The sequence below is a fragment of the Curcuma longa genome, chromosome 1 (assembly GCF_044706935.1).
Source record: "Curcuma longa cultivar G26 ecotype Majalengka, Jawa Barat chromosome 1, ITB_CL_G26_1.1, whole genome shotgun sequence".
Taxonomy (NCBI): Eukaryota; Viridiplantae; Streptophyta; class Magnoliopsida; order Zingiberales; family Zingiberaceae; genus Curcuma; species Curcuma longa.
In genome coordinates, this window is record NC_133861.1 from 27,424,437 (window position 1) to 27,440,755 (window position 16,319).

General features: G+C 34.4%; 2 protein-coding genes across 2 annotated transcripts; both read right to left on the minus strand.

Moving 5' to 3' along the window:
* Window positions 1-6,146: 6,146 nt before the first annotated feature.
* LOC141845163 (nuclear transport factor 2B-like) lies at window positions 6,147-6,932 on the minus strand. Its single transcript, XM_074733217.1, has 2 exons — window positions 6,515-6,932; window positions 6,147-6,394 (listed from the first exon to the last, which is right to left on the minus strand). The coding sequence occupies exons 1-2, from the start codon at window positions 6,851-6,853 to the stop codon at window positions 6,320-6,322; spliced, it is 414 nt and encodes a 137-aa protein (XP_074589318.1). The 5' UTR covers window positions 6,854-6,932; the 3' UTR covers window positions 6,147-6,319.
* Window positions 6,933-9,098: 2,166 nt separating this feature from the next.
* On the minus strand, window positions 9,099-16,314 carry LOC141832642 (arginine--tRNA ligase, chloroplastic/mitochondrial-like; the record flags this gene model as incomplete). Its single annotated transcript, XM_074720109.1, is given in 13 exon segments — window positions 9,099-9,430; window positions 9,849-9,947; window positions 10,367-10,435; window positions 10,550-10,639; window positions 11,050-11,119; window positions 11,576-11,645; window positions 11,807-12,005; window positions 12,195-12,279; window positions 13,151-13,329; window positions 13,850-13,954; window positions 14,132-14,215; window positions 14,951-15,031; window positions 16,221-16,314. Coding segments are annotated over 13 exon segments (1,336 nt in total), but the record flags the coding sequence as incomplete, so codon positions are not given.
* Window positions 16,315-16,319: the final 5 nt, after the last annotated feature.

Below are 16,319 nucleotides of genomic sequence, written 5' to 3' on the forward strand. Positions count from 1 at the left end.
TGATTACGATGAAATAAAATTATTGAAATAGACAGCGGTTTAAATCTCGATGAAGCCGAGACAATGCCCTCCTCCATCGTGACTCAATGGCGGAGCCAGCCCGAGTGATCTATATATCCAAGTTGATCCGAATTTTGGACTATACCGACGATATACCCTGGACTATCTCTTAAATTTTTTTTTTCTTCCATCCCTAAATCTAAGTTTTTTCCCTTTTGATTGTCGTTGGACCCCCGGGCTATAGCCGGGGTAATTAGAAGCGTGGCTCTGCCCTTGGTCGTGACCAACTCAGTTTCTCGATTTACCTCGTCACAGATGGTCGTGAGGCCGACTGTGTCGAGCCACTGGGGTGGTGGACTCCACTTATTTGCTGAAGTAATAGACTGCAAATTGTAGCTAGGCCTAGGAGGTTGATCACTGCCTAGTTGATATTTCACAACCAAGAGACTTCAATTGCGACGCCGAATAGAATAACGAAGATTAAAGGAGAATTATAGAGAAAATCAATATGAAAAATTAGAAAAATGAAGAGAAATCGTGACGGCGCCGTCTTTATAGTTTTTGCCAAAAAAATAAATTTTATTTAATAATCAAAAGTTATCGAAAAATAACTAAATATGCATATAAATAGATCCTAAATCAAATCCTAATTTGAAAAGGTCAAAAATATCCTAAAACTCTAAAAATAAAAAATCATTATAAATAGTAAAAAAAACTATATTCAGAATCTCTAAAAAGGTACTAAACGATGTCTAATGAGTTAGAAAGTGGGGTTTGTATGAGTTCCACATGTACTAAATAAAGATTTCTAAAAAAGTTTTGATTAAAAATTAATCGTGCCTCGTTCTGATATCCGAGTCAAAAATTATGGTCCGTTGAAGTTCGACTCCTCATGCATCACCCTTACATTAGCCACCCAAAGTTGAAAAGAACTCGTCCTCAAATTTATAAATGTATCATCATCATCCACTAAACAAGAACTCAAGTATTTTATATTAAAGACATCAGAAGTTTTCAAGTGACTCGAAAGATGCAACCTGTATGCATTGTTATTGATTTTCTATAGTATCTCACATAATCCAATCTTTAAAATTTTAAGTTTATTGTACTTGCCAATCGAAAAATGATCACGAGTCAATACAACCCAAATATAATCACCAATATCAAAAAGTACCTGATGACGATGACTATCGATCCGAATCTTATACTTAGTATTGCTTTTGTAAATAATCAATTTTACCTGCTCTTGAATATCTCGAAGATGCTCTGTTATCTCCTCTGCTTTAGGACTAAATCATCCTATACAAGGGATAGAGGCCAAATCTAGCACCCGGATGGATTCCTCCCATAGACAATCTCAAAAGGACTCAAACTTATGGTTCTATTTCTTGATCTGTTATAGGCAAATTTTGCTTGAGGTAACGTCAAATCCCACTGATTCAGCTTTCCTATCAAACACCTCAGAAGATTACCTAAACTCTGATTCACCACTGCTTGACCATCTATTTGGAGGTGGTAGGCACTGTTAAAGTTCAACTATGTTCCCAATTTCCCCGATAAGCTCTTCCAGAATTGACTGATGAACTTGGTATCATGATCTGAAATTATAGATCTAGGAACATCATGTAAACGTATAATCTCTTTAAGTAAAGATGGGTGATCCGGATAATATCCATAGTCTTCCTGCAAGATATACAATTTACCATTTTAGAAAACGTATCAACCATAACTAGAACAGAATTTGAAGTTCGTTGGGTGTGGGGTAATCCTAATACAAAATTCATGTTGACATCGAACCAAGGAGCTTCAAGAACAGGTAAAGAAGTATACAAACCTGCATTGGTTAGAATTCCCTTAGACTGTTAGCATACATAACATCGGTCTATAAAATGATCAACATCATTGGTCAACTTAGGCCAATAAAAATCTACAAAGATAAGGGTCAGTGTTTTATCACAACCAAAGTTGCCCTTATTATGAAGCTCACTAATAATCTGCTGCCTCAATGAACAATTTGGAACACATAACTGTAATCCACGAAATAGATAATCATTATACAAAATAAAGTTATAACGGTGATCATCTTGTACCTCCTGCAATATCCTCCCGAATGAAGAATCAGTTGTGTACATGTCAACGAAAACCTCAAAGCTTGCAACCTTGGTACTCATGGTAGAAAGTAATGAAGAATGATGGCTTAGGGCATTTGCGACATGGTTCAAGCTCCCTACTTAGTGTCTCAACATAAAGTGGACTCCTGCAAATAAGCCACCCACTTGGCATTCTACCTACTCAGCTTGTATTGACCATTGATGTACTTCATGGTTTCATGATAAGTAAACAGAATGAACTCCTTCTTTAAGAGGTAGTGACGCCAATGTTTCAAGGGTTGAATAATGGCATAGAACTCTAAGTTGTAAGTAGAATAATTCTACTTAGATCTGGACAGTTTCTCAAGTAGAATAATTCTTCTTAGATTTAGACAGTTTCTCATTGAAGAAAGCAATGAGTCACCCAGACTGACTCAACACACCCCCAATATTAATATCGAATGCATCACAATTTACCTTAAATACACGACCAAAATCAGGAAGTATCAGAACTAGTGTCTCAATCATCTTCTGCTTGACTATTTGAAAACTAACCTCTATCTCTTCAAACCACTTGAAATCACGTCCCTTAAAACACTTTGTGATGGGAGGTGATGGAAGCAATCATAATGCTAAAATTTTTAATGAACCGGTGGTAGAAAGAAGTCAATCCATGGAAATTTCTGGCATCATGCAAGGTCCTTAGCTGAGGCCACTCCAAGACTACGTCTATCTTTGATTGATCTGCATAAACACTATTAGTAGACACAATAAAGCCAAGAAAAGATATCGACATATTAAAAAAAAGAACATTTCTTTTTGTTGACGCATAAGCACTCCATCTTCAACTTTTCAAAGATATGGAAGTGATCAAAGTGTGATGCTCACGTCGGACTGTAGATAAGAATGTCATCAAAGTAGACCACCACAAATTTTTCATAAAAGGTCGTAAGATCTTATGCACGAACCTCATGAATGTGTTGGGTGCATTTGACAATCCAAAAGGCGTGACCATCAACTCGTATATGTTGGTGTCCCGGTTAGTTTTGATGTGATCAACCAAATTAAGTTAGGTCCTGTGTTGTTCTAATCCCTTTGCTAAGTGTGCAGGAACTTAGGTACGGAGAAAGTCGAGCGTAAAACGTAGTGAACGAGAAGGGTTGCGCGGGGAAGTGAGCCAACGGGCTCGGTGCAATCCGAGGGACGCATAAGCTACGGAAGAGTACGCTGGTGGAGCGAGAAGGACATGCGCGAAGTCCGAGGGATGAAAAGCCGGGAGGAAGCACGCTCGAGGGACAAAAGGCCAGAGTCGGGTTCAAGTTAGCCTAACTCCGATTGGCCAGAAATCATCCAATCAAAGATTCTACAAAAAATCAACAAAAGTCAAACTATTGACTTTGACTATTGACCGTTGACGTTGACCAGAGAAGAAGACTTAGACTTGGACCGTTTGGACGTGGCGGTTGAAAAAAAAAGAAAAAAATAATAAAATTTATCTTTTATCATATAAAAGATAAATACTTATTTTTTTATTAAGGATAATTCTCTTTATCTTTTATTAAAGATAAAGTTTATCCTTATTTACTCAACGGCTATGATCAAGCCTACTCCGATCAACGGTTAGGATCGCATCAACGGATCAACGGCCAAGAGAAAGTTCATCTACGATCAATGATCTTGATCTGTTCTCTTGGGCTATAAATAGACTTAGAGTTTTAGAGTTAGATCATCAATTACTTTATCATTTTCTCTCTAAGTCTCTCTGCTACAATTGTAAATGTTTCTCCACCTAAAGGAGTTTTATTTGAGCTTCAATTGCCTTAGAAGCAACGACTGAATTGCAACTAAGTTTTTTTTTAAATAGAGTGTCTATCCTGCAACCTTGCTTAATCGTCTATTCACCCCCCTCTAGCCGGTCCAACCCGATCCAATAGTATAACCCTTTGTGTCCTAAATATTGTTTTCCATTCATCTTCAGGTTTTATTTTGATCTGGTGGTATTCGCTTTTAAGATCAATTTTTGAGAAGACCTTAAAATCGGATAGCTGATCTAACATATCATCCAAGCTGGTGATTGAAAATCTATACTTAACTATAATTCTGTTGATAGCTTAGTTGTCAACATACATACACCACAAATCATTCTTCTTTCATACTAGTAAGGCAGGAACTACACAGGGGGTCATACTCTCAAGGATATAACATCTTTCTAATAATTCTAACACCTGCCATTGCAACTCTTCGGCCTTCTTGAGACTGAGGCGATATGTTGGTCAATTAGGCAAACTCAATCCTGGAACAAGATCAATCTGATGTTAAATATCTCTCATAGGTGGTAGTCTAGGAGGAAGATTATATGACATCAACTCGACAAAATCTACTAGCAGTGGCTATACTTCTGCTAGTAAAGTCGCGCCGATGGTCATGGCATCGTTCCAATAAGGCAGCAAAGCATAGATTACGTCTCCAAGCTCCATCTCATCTATAAATTCTGAAACAGAAAGAAAATTAATATTTTTGACTGTCGAAATTAGAGTAATTCCTTCCTGCTGTGATGCTAACACAATCTTCTTTCCCTTGATGTGGAAAGTTTAGGTATTCTTTTGCTTGTCATGAATAACACTATGATCATATTGCTAAGGTCACCTCTTTTCTACATGACATGTATCCATGGCCACCACATCATACCAAGCATTATTAAAATATTTGTTGTCAATAGAAAATGAAACAAGGCATCACCTATCTATGGTTACCTCATTTATGTTTAGCCATGATAACTTGTATGGCTTAGGATACTGGTCCATCTTCAACTGTAATTTTTGGACAGCCTCATTGGACACAACGTTCTCACAGTTGCCGCTATCAATAATCATTTTGCAAACTTTATCTGTAACTGTGCAAGTAGTGTAGAATATATTGGTTCTCAATCAATCATCTCCGGAATTGCCTTTAGAAGTAAGTAGACTCTTAGGAACAACTAAAATTTCATGGTCATCACCATAAAGCACATTGTCAACTTCATCCTCATCATATATTGGTTCACCAATTGCATCCTCATTTTCCACATCTTCTTCGATCAATAAATTTTTATCTTTCTGTTTAGCAAGAGTAGGTGTCTTGTATTCGTTTGCCTTATGCCCCTATTCACTATAACAATAACACCTAGTAGAGCCTTTAAAATTAGCATGTGGTGGCTACTGTTGTGAAGGACGTGAATCTTGAGGGTGAACTGGTTGACTATTTTGGTCACCTCTAACCACTGGTTTTTGATTCTGTTGTTTGTCAACAGCCAATGCAAGCTGGTAGGCCTCTGAAACCATCCACAGCGAATGAAGATTGAGGACATCTTGCAAGGGTTGGCGCAATTCCCCTAAATATCGTTCCACCATCTTCTCCTCTGTTTTCAATTAGTTGTTTTGGGCAATCAACTGGTAGAACTCCTCCGTATAATCATTGATCGATCTTGCACCCTGTCTCAACATGTGAAGTCACTGAAACAGAGCTTGGGTATAGTTGAAAGGAAGGAAGTGACCTCTCATCTTCTTTTTTATTTTTCTCCCAGTCAGTAATCTCGATCTTGCCTTGTTTCTCTCGGGAGTACCGCAACTGTTCTTACCATGTGGATGCTCGACCCTTGAGTCTAATGGCAACCAACTTTTCTTTCACCCGATCGAGTACCTCCTCGTAATAAAAAAAAATTCTATTTCATTGAGTCAATCAACAAGTCCTTCTATCTCGTCTTATAACGTTGAGTTGGTTAATTAAATATAGTTTTTCAATTTACCTCCTCATAGATGGTCTTGGGATTGACCGTTAGTTGGTTAACCAAATATAGTTTTTCAATTTACCTCCTCATAGATGGTCTTGGGATTGATCGGATCGTTGGATGGTAAATTTCATTTTTTATATAAAAAAAAATGAATAGTCAATGTCGTTGACATGCAAGATTTTCGATTGCCCGCATGTCTTTGCCTAAAAAATAAACAAATCGGAGGACCAATTGAAGTAATTTTAACTTCTTGAATCTAAACACACTTATTTTATTAGAATAATCCGTCATTCTAATAATAGCTCCACATCAATACATGTCGAAAGAAAGAACATTTAATTTTAACCCTGAAAGATCAGATCGAGGACATTTAAAACCTGCCCTTCAGTTCCACCTCTGATCTATACATCTTCTTTAATTTAGAGATAAGAAGACATTAATCACAAATTAACCTTCTTGGTCAACAATAGTTTAGTCGAAATATGTCATTCTGCACGAAGAAGCTCCCTTGCGGCGTCGGAATCAACTGAAACATCTGCATGCGGGCAGCAAATTAAAAAGAAAGAAGAAGAAATTTAATTGTTTATTTTATTTAAACAAAAATAGAAAAGAAAAATAAATTTGTTTATTTATGTAAAAAAATTAATTAATATACTTGGCTGAAACGGAGCTGATGCTCCTCTCCGGCGAGCTGGAGATTTCCGCTGACAAACACGAGCACGCCGCCGAAGACCGGCGACGGCTGGCTGTCGACGGTAGAGATGGAGTGCTTGCACTGCTCGAATGGCAACTGTGCGAGCTTCCGGCCGATCCTCTCCACGCCTACGATCTTCTGTCCTTCGAAGGACAGCATCGAGCTGCTGTCGTAGAGGCAGGAGAGGGCGGCGCGGTTGGTGTCGAAGAGGTTGTAGTAGTGGTCCACGAATGCCTTGGCCACCATCTCCAGCTGCTCCTCCACCGCCCTCTGCTCGTCCTTGCCGTCGTCGTCGTCCATGGCTCGATCGATGATGCTCCGTCCGACGCAAAGAATAATCCAGGTGTTAAATAATTGTGGAAAAGAGCTAGGGATGCTGTCATTCCACGCAAAGAATCCATGGAAGCTAGCTAGCAGAGCTCACTACGAGAAAAAGGTTGGGAGAAAGTGGGATGCGTGCAAGCAACGTAACGATGCATGCATGGCTTTTTGCCAAAAAGGAGCGGATTCTGCCGTCGGCCTACATGAAAAGAACTAATTCCTCCATGCTGCTGACGAGGCCTCAATATAATATACACCACGTGCTAGAAATTATTTTCCTGAACTGCGAAAGTTTCCATATTGTCTAAATCAAGTATCCAGTTTTTTTTTTTTTTTTTTTTTGCCCCCAGGTATAATTGAGTTGGGGGTTCGAATCCTGACGAAGTCAAAGACACCCTTCTGCATCGTAATCAATTATAATTTTTTGATTTACCTTTTCACAGATGATCATGGAGCCGACCGTGTGGAGTCGCTAAGGTGACAAATTCCACCTTATGTAGAAAAGAAGTATCCAACTTTTATATTACTTAATCACATATCATATTCTCGATAACTATATTTATATTTATACTCATGAACCAGGACTTTTATAATACCCAATTACATATCATATTCTCAACTATATTTCTAGATAATTCTTAATCATTTTAAATTAAAATTAATATATTCTTGACAACCTCCTTTATGATTTATACCTTTAGATGTGAATTTAATAGTGTAAATTAAAAATAATAAATTTATAAAAACTCAATAAAATTTATCACAAACTCATGGCTTAGACAATGATACTCAATAATTATAAGACTTAAGACAATGATACTCAATAATCAACACCACTAATAAATTCTTAAGACTTATTTTATTCAAAAAATATTAAATTTTTAAAATTTCATATTTATTTTGATGAAATATATATCGAAGTACATGAGTGTTATTAGACTATAAATTAAGATGATTATTTACATTCTAATAAAAAATTATACAGAAATTATTTTTATAATCTAACAAGGTGATTATTTACCTTCTAATAATAAAAAATTTATAAAGATTATTTTCATATGTAATTCATTAGTTAATTTCATTCGAAACTAACTAATGGACTTATAAACTCTGAATCACTTCAAATTAAAACTAATATACTTCTGAAAATCTCCTTTATATATCTATATCTTAAGATTTGAATTCAATGACGTAAATTAAAAATAGTAATTAAAATTTTAAATTATTAGAGTAGAGTAAAAATTTAGAGATATATTTCATTATTCTCAATTTACGATATTAAATTTAGATCCAAGAGCATAAATATATTTTTAAGATATTAAAAAAATTATATATGTGATTTAGATAATATGGAAGCTTACTTACACGGGATAATTTAGACCAAGACCAAATGGAACGGATCGATAATCTGGTGGAGGTCGGTGATTTTTTAAGTGTTTGACGGTTTTTCTTTGATATATTCGCTAGTGCAATTTATTTATGTATATTTAAAAGTACGACCTATAAAATATTTATTTTTAGTGGAATTCAAATATTGATAATTTTAGTTTAGTTGCTCTTTTGAATACTGTATTACTGCACAAACAACATTTATATATGGGGGCGACAATTTCCAATTTGTTGGTTGGTTCTCACAACCAGAAATACAATGAAGATCGAGTTTATTGATTTCTTCAGTGCATCTCAATCTTCTCTCAGAAATTTGTTATGGCTTGCAATTACTCTCTTGAATTCTGAAAAATATTCCACTGTCCAGAGTTTACTTCTTAATTAAACGCACACAACATCAAAATTTTAAATCTAAAGATATTACAGTAGTTTTGCATTAATAAATATTTGTAATTATATATAGTTCAATGCATGATAGAACACATTAGTGTGACTATTTGTCTGATCCCCTAGAAACACGATTAATACTTCAATGTCCTTTCATGGTAAGCCTAATGTAGTCTACTCCTTTGCTCCTCATCGCTCGCATGGAAAGCTCAACGCCAAAGATATGCTGCGGGTAGATTTAGTGGCTGGTCTCTGTTTTTTATTTATTTATAAGTAATCTGAATTTTATGAGTTAATTAATGATTAATCTCTTTGTTATTAGTGTAGGAAGTCCTATACAGAATATTTTGATGGTCCAATATTTTTGTGGAACAAAGATAATTAAAAAATAATAATCATAAGTGCTTAATGACATTTCAAAGGAAAAAAATAAAGAAACTATTTGAACTTACGCATACAATTGATAATTTTACTCCTAGAAGAAAACAAATAGCCATGTACCAGATAGACCATTAAGGACCAAACCCTAACCCTGTTGTTGATTAAAAAGCACATTACAATAAATTCTTCCAAGAAATTGCAACACATTACAATAAATACTTCCCACGAATCCTCCTGTTCAGGTTTTGAAGTGTTTATGAAAAAGTTGCACTATGGCAGTGGATCATGTTAAATTCTATAAACTGGCGTGATTCCAAGGAGATGGAAACACTTCCTCATCACTATGGCAGTGGCTTCACATAATAACAATCTGCTTTCTTCTTGCTCTGATCCAATCACCTGCTTGCGATTAAAAGTGGAACGATGAACAATTAAAATAGCACTAATGCCCAACAATTCAACAAACTCTAACTACAATCCTGAGCTGATGCCATTTGGCCGATCTGTTATAGAGGGAGGATTGGTCCTAGATGGGAAAGCCGGAGGTAGTTTTGGTTTGGCCTAAGGGGCTTCCACCTCACGGCCAAGTCACTTCCACCTCAGACTGTCCCACTGAGGACAACCCCGCGACCTCAATTCGAGCCAAATTGCTTCAGCCCGGATCAAGAGTCCCAACTGCATTTACTAATTTGGTTGACTACGAGCTCACACTGTGGTCCAAGTCTAATAATTAATTTGAAATAACTACTATTTTATCAATTATGCCAAACATGTAATATTTTTATGTAGTGCCAAAAAGGAAAACATCAAAATATACCTGACAACTAGTGTAGAACCTGGTGAACATCTCAGATAAATTGTATAGATACTCGCACAAAACATTTGGAAGCAGATTGGAACAAGCCTCCTCGACTATCTGAAATTTATCAAAAATATTAGCATCCATCATCAGGCAAAAACATGATAATAGGCATCTAAAATGCAGTAACAAGATTGCACAACTATGTCTGAAAAAATAGATGAAAATAGATTGCATAAATTTTCATCAACGATTATTGAAACAGAGTGAAAGTAGATGAGTATAGCAGTAGTAACAGAAGGATTTTGAAAATATAACAAAATAATTAATTAAATTTCAGGTTTAGTAAATGCATCTTTCGTAATGAAAACACAACTATATGTATATATTCAGCAAAAAAGAAAACCTAATCTTAAATTTGTTCAGTGCCAAAATTTTGTGCTACATTTAACAATTATTTCAATATTATATAATTTTTAAACCCATAAGTATAATCTGTGAGTTATCCAAATAAAAAAAATATGACAAGTTCATACCTCTGCAAATTGAATAAGATGAAGCCCTAAGGCCCGCTCATCAACATGATCCAGCACAATTTTTCCTATCTGTAAAAACAACACAAGACAGTCTTTCAATTGTGCAAAAACTAAAAACAAGAACAAACAATTGCACAATGGAATAACACCAGCATTAATCTTCCAACTCATACAAGTACTTGCCTTCTTTAATTCTTCTATGTCTTTGCTAGATTTATTAATGATGGAGCATATCCGAGCATGTGCATACAAAAGGTAGACAGCAGTATTTCCCTGTTCAAATAACATATAGCATACAAAAGATTGAACGATAAAAGTAAAAATAAAAATATACAACACAAAAAAAATCCATCGGTAACAAAAATATCAGATCAACTTTAATAGCATATTCTTGATGTATCATGTATGTTTTTCAGTTCGAGTGCCCAACGATTAAGAAAGCAATCAAAAAAACAATAAACAGGACTTTGGTTCATGATATTTTCATAGATCTACAACACCAAGGACTATTAGGTCTTTTAGAATGAATTGGATCTAGTCAATTTAATAGCTTAAGTTAAAAAACTAAAATATTCTATGGAAAAATAACAAAAGGAAGAAAGTGATATAACTACTCAATCAGGCCTAGAAACTATATTAGCTTAACAATATAACCATAGGCAGAGTAAAAAAATAAGAGATACCTTGTCATTCAGCATCTGATCAAAACTAAATGTATAGTTTGTCAAGCGATTGTTCTTCAGGTCTGCATATCTGTTTGAAAATGATATTAGAAGTTACATAGAAAATGAACATGCAATTTAACCAAAATCAGAAACTGGCACATCTTGGAAAAAAGAACATATCCTTCCAGCATTTGTGCATTTGTTCTCTTAGAAACTGAATCTTTTATAACTAATTTCACTGTTTAAAAATCAAAGGAAAATTCAACCAGAAAACAATTATCCCCTTCAAATACTATTTTACATGGTAACTAACTACCAAGGGTGCCAAAACCACAGTTCAAAAACCATATTAGATCCAGCGATAGAAAAATGAAAAGGCATTGGAAACACACTTCTTTTCAATGAAATTTTAAAATAATGGTGAGTTGAAAATGGTAAAAAAAAAAGAGAATTTTATTGGAATTAAGATTGGAACAAAGGCATTGTCATTTTCACTTTTGCTTCACTATAACTTAAATACTAAATCGAAGTCTTAAATACTTACTTGATAGCACCATAACCAACTGCTTCAGCGGTACTCTCAAGCTCAGCATCTGTCCAATCAGTAATTTTACCTGTTAAAAAAATGAAAAACATTTAAAATTACATTGTTCAAAATAGACAATTGAATTGATCAAAAACACCCAAGCATGGTTCAACAAGACTAACAAGAATCTTAATATACAGACATCTGGAAATAATAGGGCGTAAATAACAAATAAGTTCATTTGAATACCATTGTCCTCAAGCCGCTTTATCAATTCAGCTTTGCTGCGATTTTTAGCTTCATCAAGTAACTCAACTAGACGGACAACTTCTGAGCTACGAGTTCGAAAACGTTTTCCATCTGATCCAAGAACCAAACCTAATCCCACATGGCTAGCCTTTGGATATGCATCTTTAGAAGCTGGAAGCCAACCAATTAATCTAGCGGCCTGAAATAAAAATAGCGTCACTATTATGAATTATCACAGGCAATAACAGGAGCAATGATAAGCTTATGGAGAACACAATAAAACTAAAAAACTATTTGTTGAATTGAGACACCGTTACAACTTACAACTACATGTGCCAGATTGTAACAGTAGCTGTACAAGCTAGAATAAACCATTCATGATACATACACTGAAAAACATATGGAAATGTTGCTGCTGACCAACATCAGTAATGTAAATAATCCACTCAGCTTTCTCTTCCTTTAGCCGGTACCTCCAAAAATCATGAGAAAAAAGGCATTCAGGAATAACCAATCATGGAAAGAATTTAGTGGAGATTAAGTGTAAGTTTAACATTGAGAAGGTATTAAAAAATAATAATGAAGCAAAAAAGAAACTATGACAAATTATGTGTTGCATGGACCTGTAAGCTACGCAGAAATAGTATTTGGTGCTGGCTAGCAGGAAAGAAGATAACTAAGCAAATTTAATGCATAAAGTAATCAAGAATCGGTTTAGAAATGGAATGCAAGGGCTGATTTGAAAACCCTACTATAAGGCAAGAGAATTTATCAGTTAGGAGCCAAACTATGAAACAACATTTCACAAGAGATTGCAGGATATAAGGGTTTTAGAAATCAAGTATCTAAGGCAACAAGATAGCAATTTAATAAGACTATGATTTTTTTTCTGAGAACAAATGGCTAGCCAAAAAAAAGTCATGAAATGAGATGGCCAAAAAGAAACTCCAAGGGAATTGAATAGACCACAAACAAATCTAATATAACATATATTTGATGGTTCTTTTGTCCTACTATACACATTTATGTTCTATTAAGGAACAGCAATAATGAATTCCTGTGTTTTCTTTGAGTTATTTAAAGGTGAAAAACTCTGAAAGACATGAGAAGACAGCTGTTCAAGCCTTCAAGCACACAAGTGAACAAAAACAATAATCTTTCAAGACTAACTAGTCTGTATATATGTTTTAAAATTAAAATAAAATTGCATAGTTACAAGCAAGTTCAACAAAAGAGACATGCATTAATAACTTCTGGCGATTCAATTAACAAGAAATACATATAGAACACATGTCTGAGGGTGTTTTAAAGGACAAAATAACAATCAAAATCAGACACACTAACCAAAGGCAAGCCAGGTCAGTAGAGGCATAGTTGTATCCACCATCTTTCTTCACAACAATCAAAGGAATGTCGTACCCATCAATCTCCACCACACGGGCACCTTCACTTTCCTTAATAAGATTGTTTGTTTCAAACTCTTCCAAAACCCCTCTGATGTAAGGATTATAAAAGCTCTCACCCTTGATAAAACAATATTCTTCAAATGTTAGATTAATCTACTAGACACTAAGAAAGAAATCAATCGGAAGGAGATTTAGAGAAGGAAATAAAAATAAAATAATTTGTTAAAGACAAATAAATAGACAACATCAATCCAAAGAGACTTAATACTATGGATTTGGACTAGTAAGTCAGTGGAACTCTGCTGAATTACTTCTGATCAGCTAAGTGTTGTAGCCTGTAGCTATTAAAGCATTCATATTAAAGGCAAATTTATAAATTTATTATATTGAGCATCAGTTTAAACAAATCAATAAAAAGTAAAAAAAATCTTTTTTGAAAAAAAAATGATTGAACTAAAAAACTGAGAAAAACAAGGTGGAGGAAAATTGACAAGCAACATACAGATAGTTGTAAAGTGGTCAAAAGCAACCAAAAAACTAAAACATTTCCTCATAATATAAATACTACCTTCCCAGTTGAGAAACAGTCAAAAGTAATTTGAAAACCAAAACATTTCACTCATAATATAATTATTACCTTTTCTTCCAATTGGACGTTAAGACGTTGATAAACCAGATCAAATTCTTTTCTGCTGATTTCACATATCTTTTGCCAAGCATGCCTATATTTGTCTTCCCCGCTCTATGAAACAAGAGACTAGTTGTGAAAAAGAATAATAGAGAAATGAATTCTCTGCCAATGTACAATCATAGAATGATAATTGGTGCATCAAGGATAATAATTAGATGATAAAAAAACAATCTACTGTGCTTGTGTATGAAGATTCATCCTTTGTATGTTAAAGTTGAGAATTATCACCTGCAATTTCACAACTGCTTGTTGTGCCCTTGCCTTGAAATCTGGATTGTCATCAAACTTTTTCTTTGATGCCTTGTAAAAAGCCTGAAGTGGCAAAGAAATCAGTCAGATTTGTAATAAATACAAAACCATTAAGAAAATCATTCAAATGGGTCTTAAAATAAAGGTTTACTTTCAGTTTTATCCAAGTTGATACATACACGTTAACCATTCCTAAAAAGGAAAAGAACATGAGTGTATATATTCTTTGCAAAAGTTATACTCATCCTTATGTTGCATTTTGCCACAAAAATATAATTAGAATCGCATCAGACAACCCTAAATTATCCAAGTTCAATCTAAGCACACAATGTATCAGATTCAATATGCACAAAAACAAACTAGAGAGCACATATTTACAGATAATGAAAGAAAGACAAACCAAACAAAATAGACTATGATTTCTCAGTTAAAAACAAAGAAAAAAGTATACAAGGTTTAATATTGTGTTGATATTATCAATGGATAGCATCAGAGCTTGAAACCAAACCCAGGGAAGTGAACCAGTATGGCACAGTTAAAACCTAGCTTAATATTATTCACAAGATCCATTAAAATTATGAGAACATGTAGATAAAAAATTGTTGCATTTAACACTTAAAATTTTTAAAATAAATAATTTTAGGAAGCTATTATAGAACATAGATCGCAGACTATTGGACAATTATATATGAATTGTATGTTTATAGAGCATGGTACCACGACAAACCTTACCGCTAAGGCATGATGACATTCTAAAACATAATAAATCCACAAAAACTTAGCGTAGTCATATCAAACCTGAAGGTCACCAATAGCTTGATCCGCAGCATCCTCCCAATTTGGAAATTGTTCAAACAAATACTCAATTAACATGCCAAACTGCAAAAGAATAAAATAAATTTATTCAACAGTAATTTACATGAGGCAAAATAAAATTACGAATAAGTATATAGTAGTTTAATTAATGAGTAATTAAAATATAAAACTAACAAAAGTACATGGCATCCCTGATAGAACAACAATAGTCAACAAATAAAAGGAAGTGTCATATGCAGAATCCACCTTTTTCAAAGCTTATATAGACATACAATGCATCACAAGTCAAGATACCACCATAACAGTTCTAGTTAAATTGACGTAATGGGAATCACATTCCCAAGTAACACGAAACTATGGCTCTCACTAAAATAATGGCATTAAACTTACACCCTTTTCTGCATTATATTAATATAATAGAACTTAATATGGAATATATCCTATATTAATATAATATAGCAGATAGCCATAGGTAATACTAAGCGTGCAACTTTAGAAGTGATATATCAATTGCATTTAGTTACTAGGTGGAAAGCATAATAAAACAAAATGCAAAGGGAATTTTACAAGGATGATTTGTATAAGGGCTGCAGAAGAGAAAAGGGAACCTATAGAGGTAGTAGTGGTGCCAATCCTTACTACAAGGGAGGGGAGGAGAACAGGAGCTTATATGGTGGATTAGTGGACAAATAAATACTGTTTACCATTTATATTATCTTTTTTAACTTATCGAGCAAAGTCACATTCCAAACTAGGATATCAAGCAGGGGAATATCTCAAATTTACATGTTAAAAATTCCAAATCTACATGTATGTCTGTGATTGTAGTTCATAGCTTTATTCTGTCCGTAAAAGAACTGTTTCTCTTAAAAGTTCAAAAGCAATTTGCCACAGGTTGCTTTACAAAGCATGGTCAATCAGGCCCCTTTATGTATGGTGAGATACTTTTCTAAACAAAAATATAGCAAAAGCCAGCAATTTGCAAGAACTGCACCAATGTATAAATTGATCACCAGATACCAAAGACAAAGACAGGATATAGAGAACTAGGTATCTAGCTTAAGTCAGAATATAGGACAGATAATACACAAATGTTCTGTGGGGAGTAACTAATCTCAGTATATTAGACTAATAGTAAAAAATATTTGACTTGTAAAGGAAATATGAAATAAAATAACAACATGATCAATTCTTCAATAACTTAATTTAGGAAGACCCTTACAAAAACGACAAAAAGAACCACGAATGTTACCTGTGTACCCCAATCACCAACATGATTCCTTCTAAGGACTTCCACGTTTGAAAACTCCAACATGCGAGCTAAAGTGTCACCATTAATGGTGGATCTTAA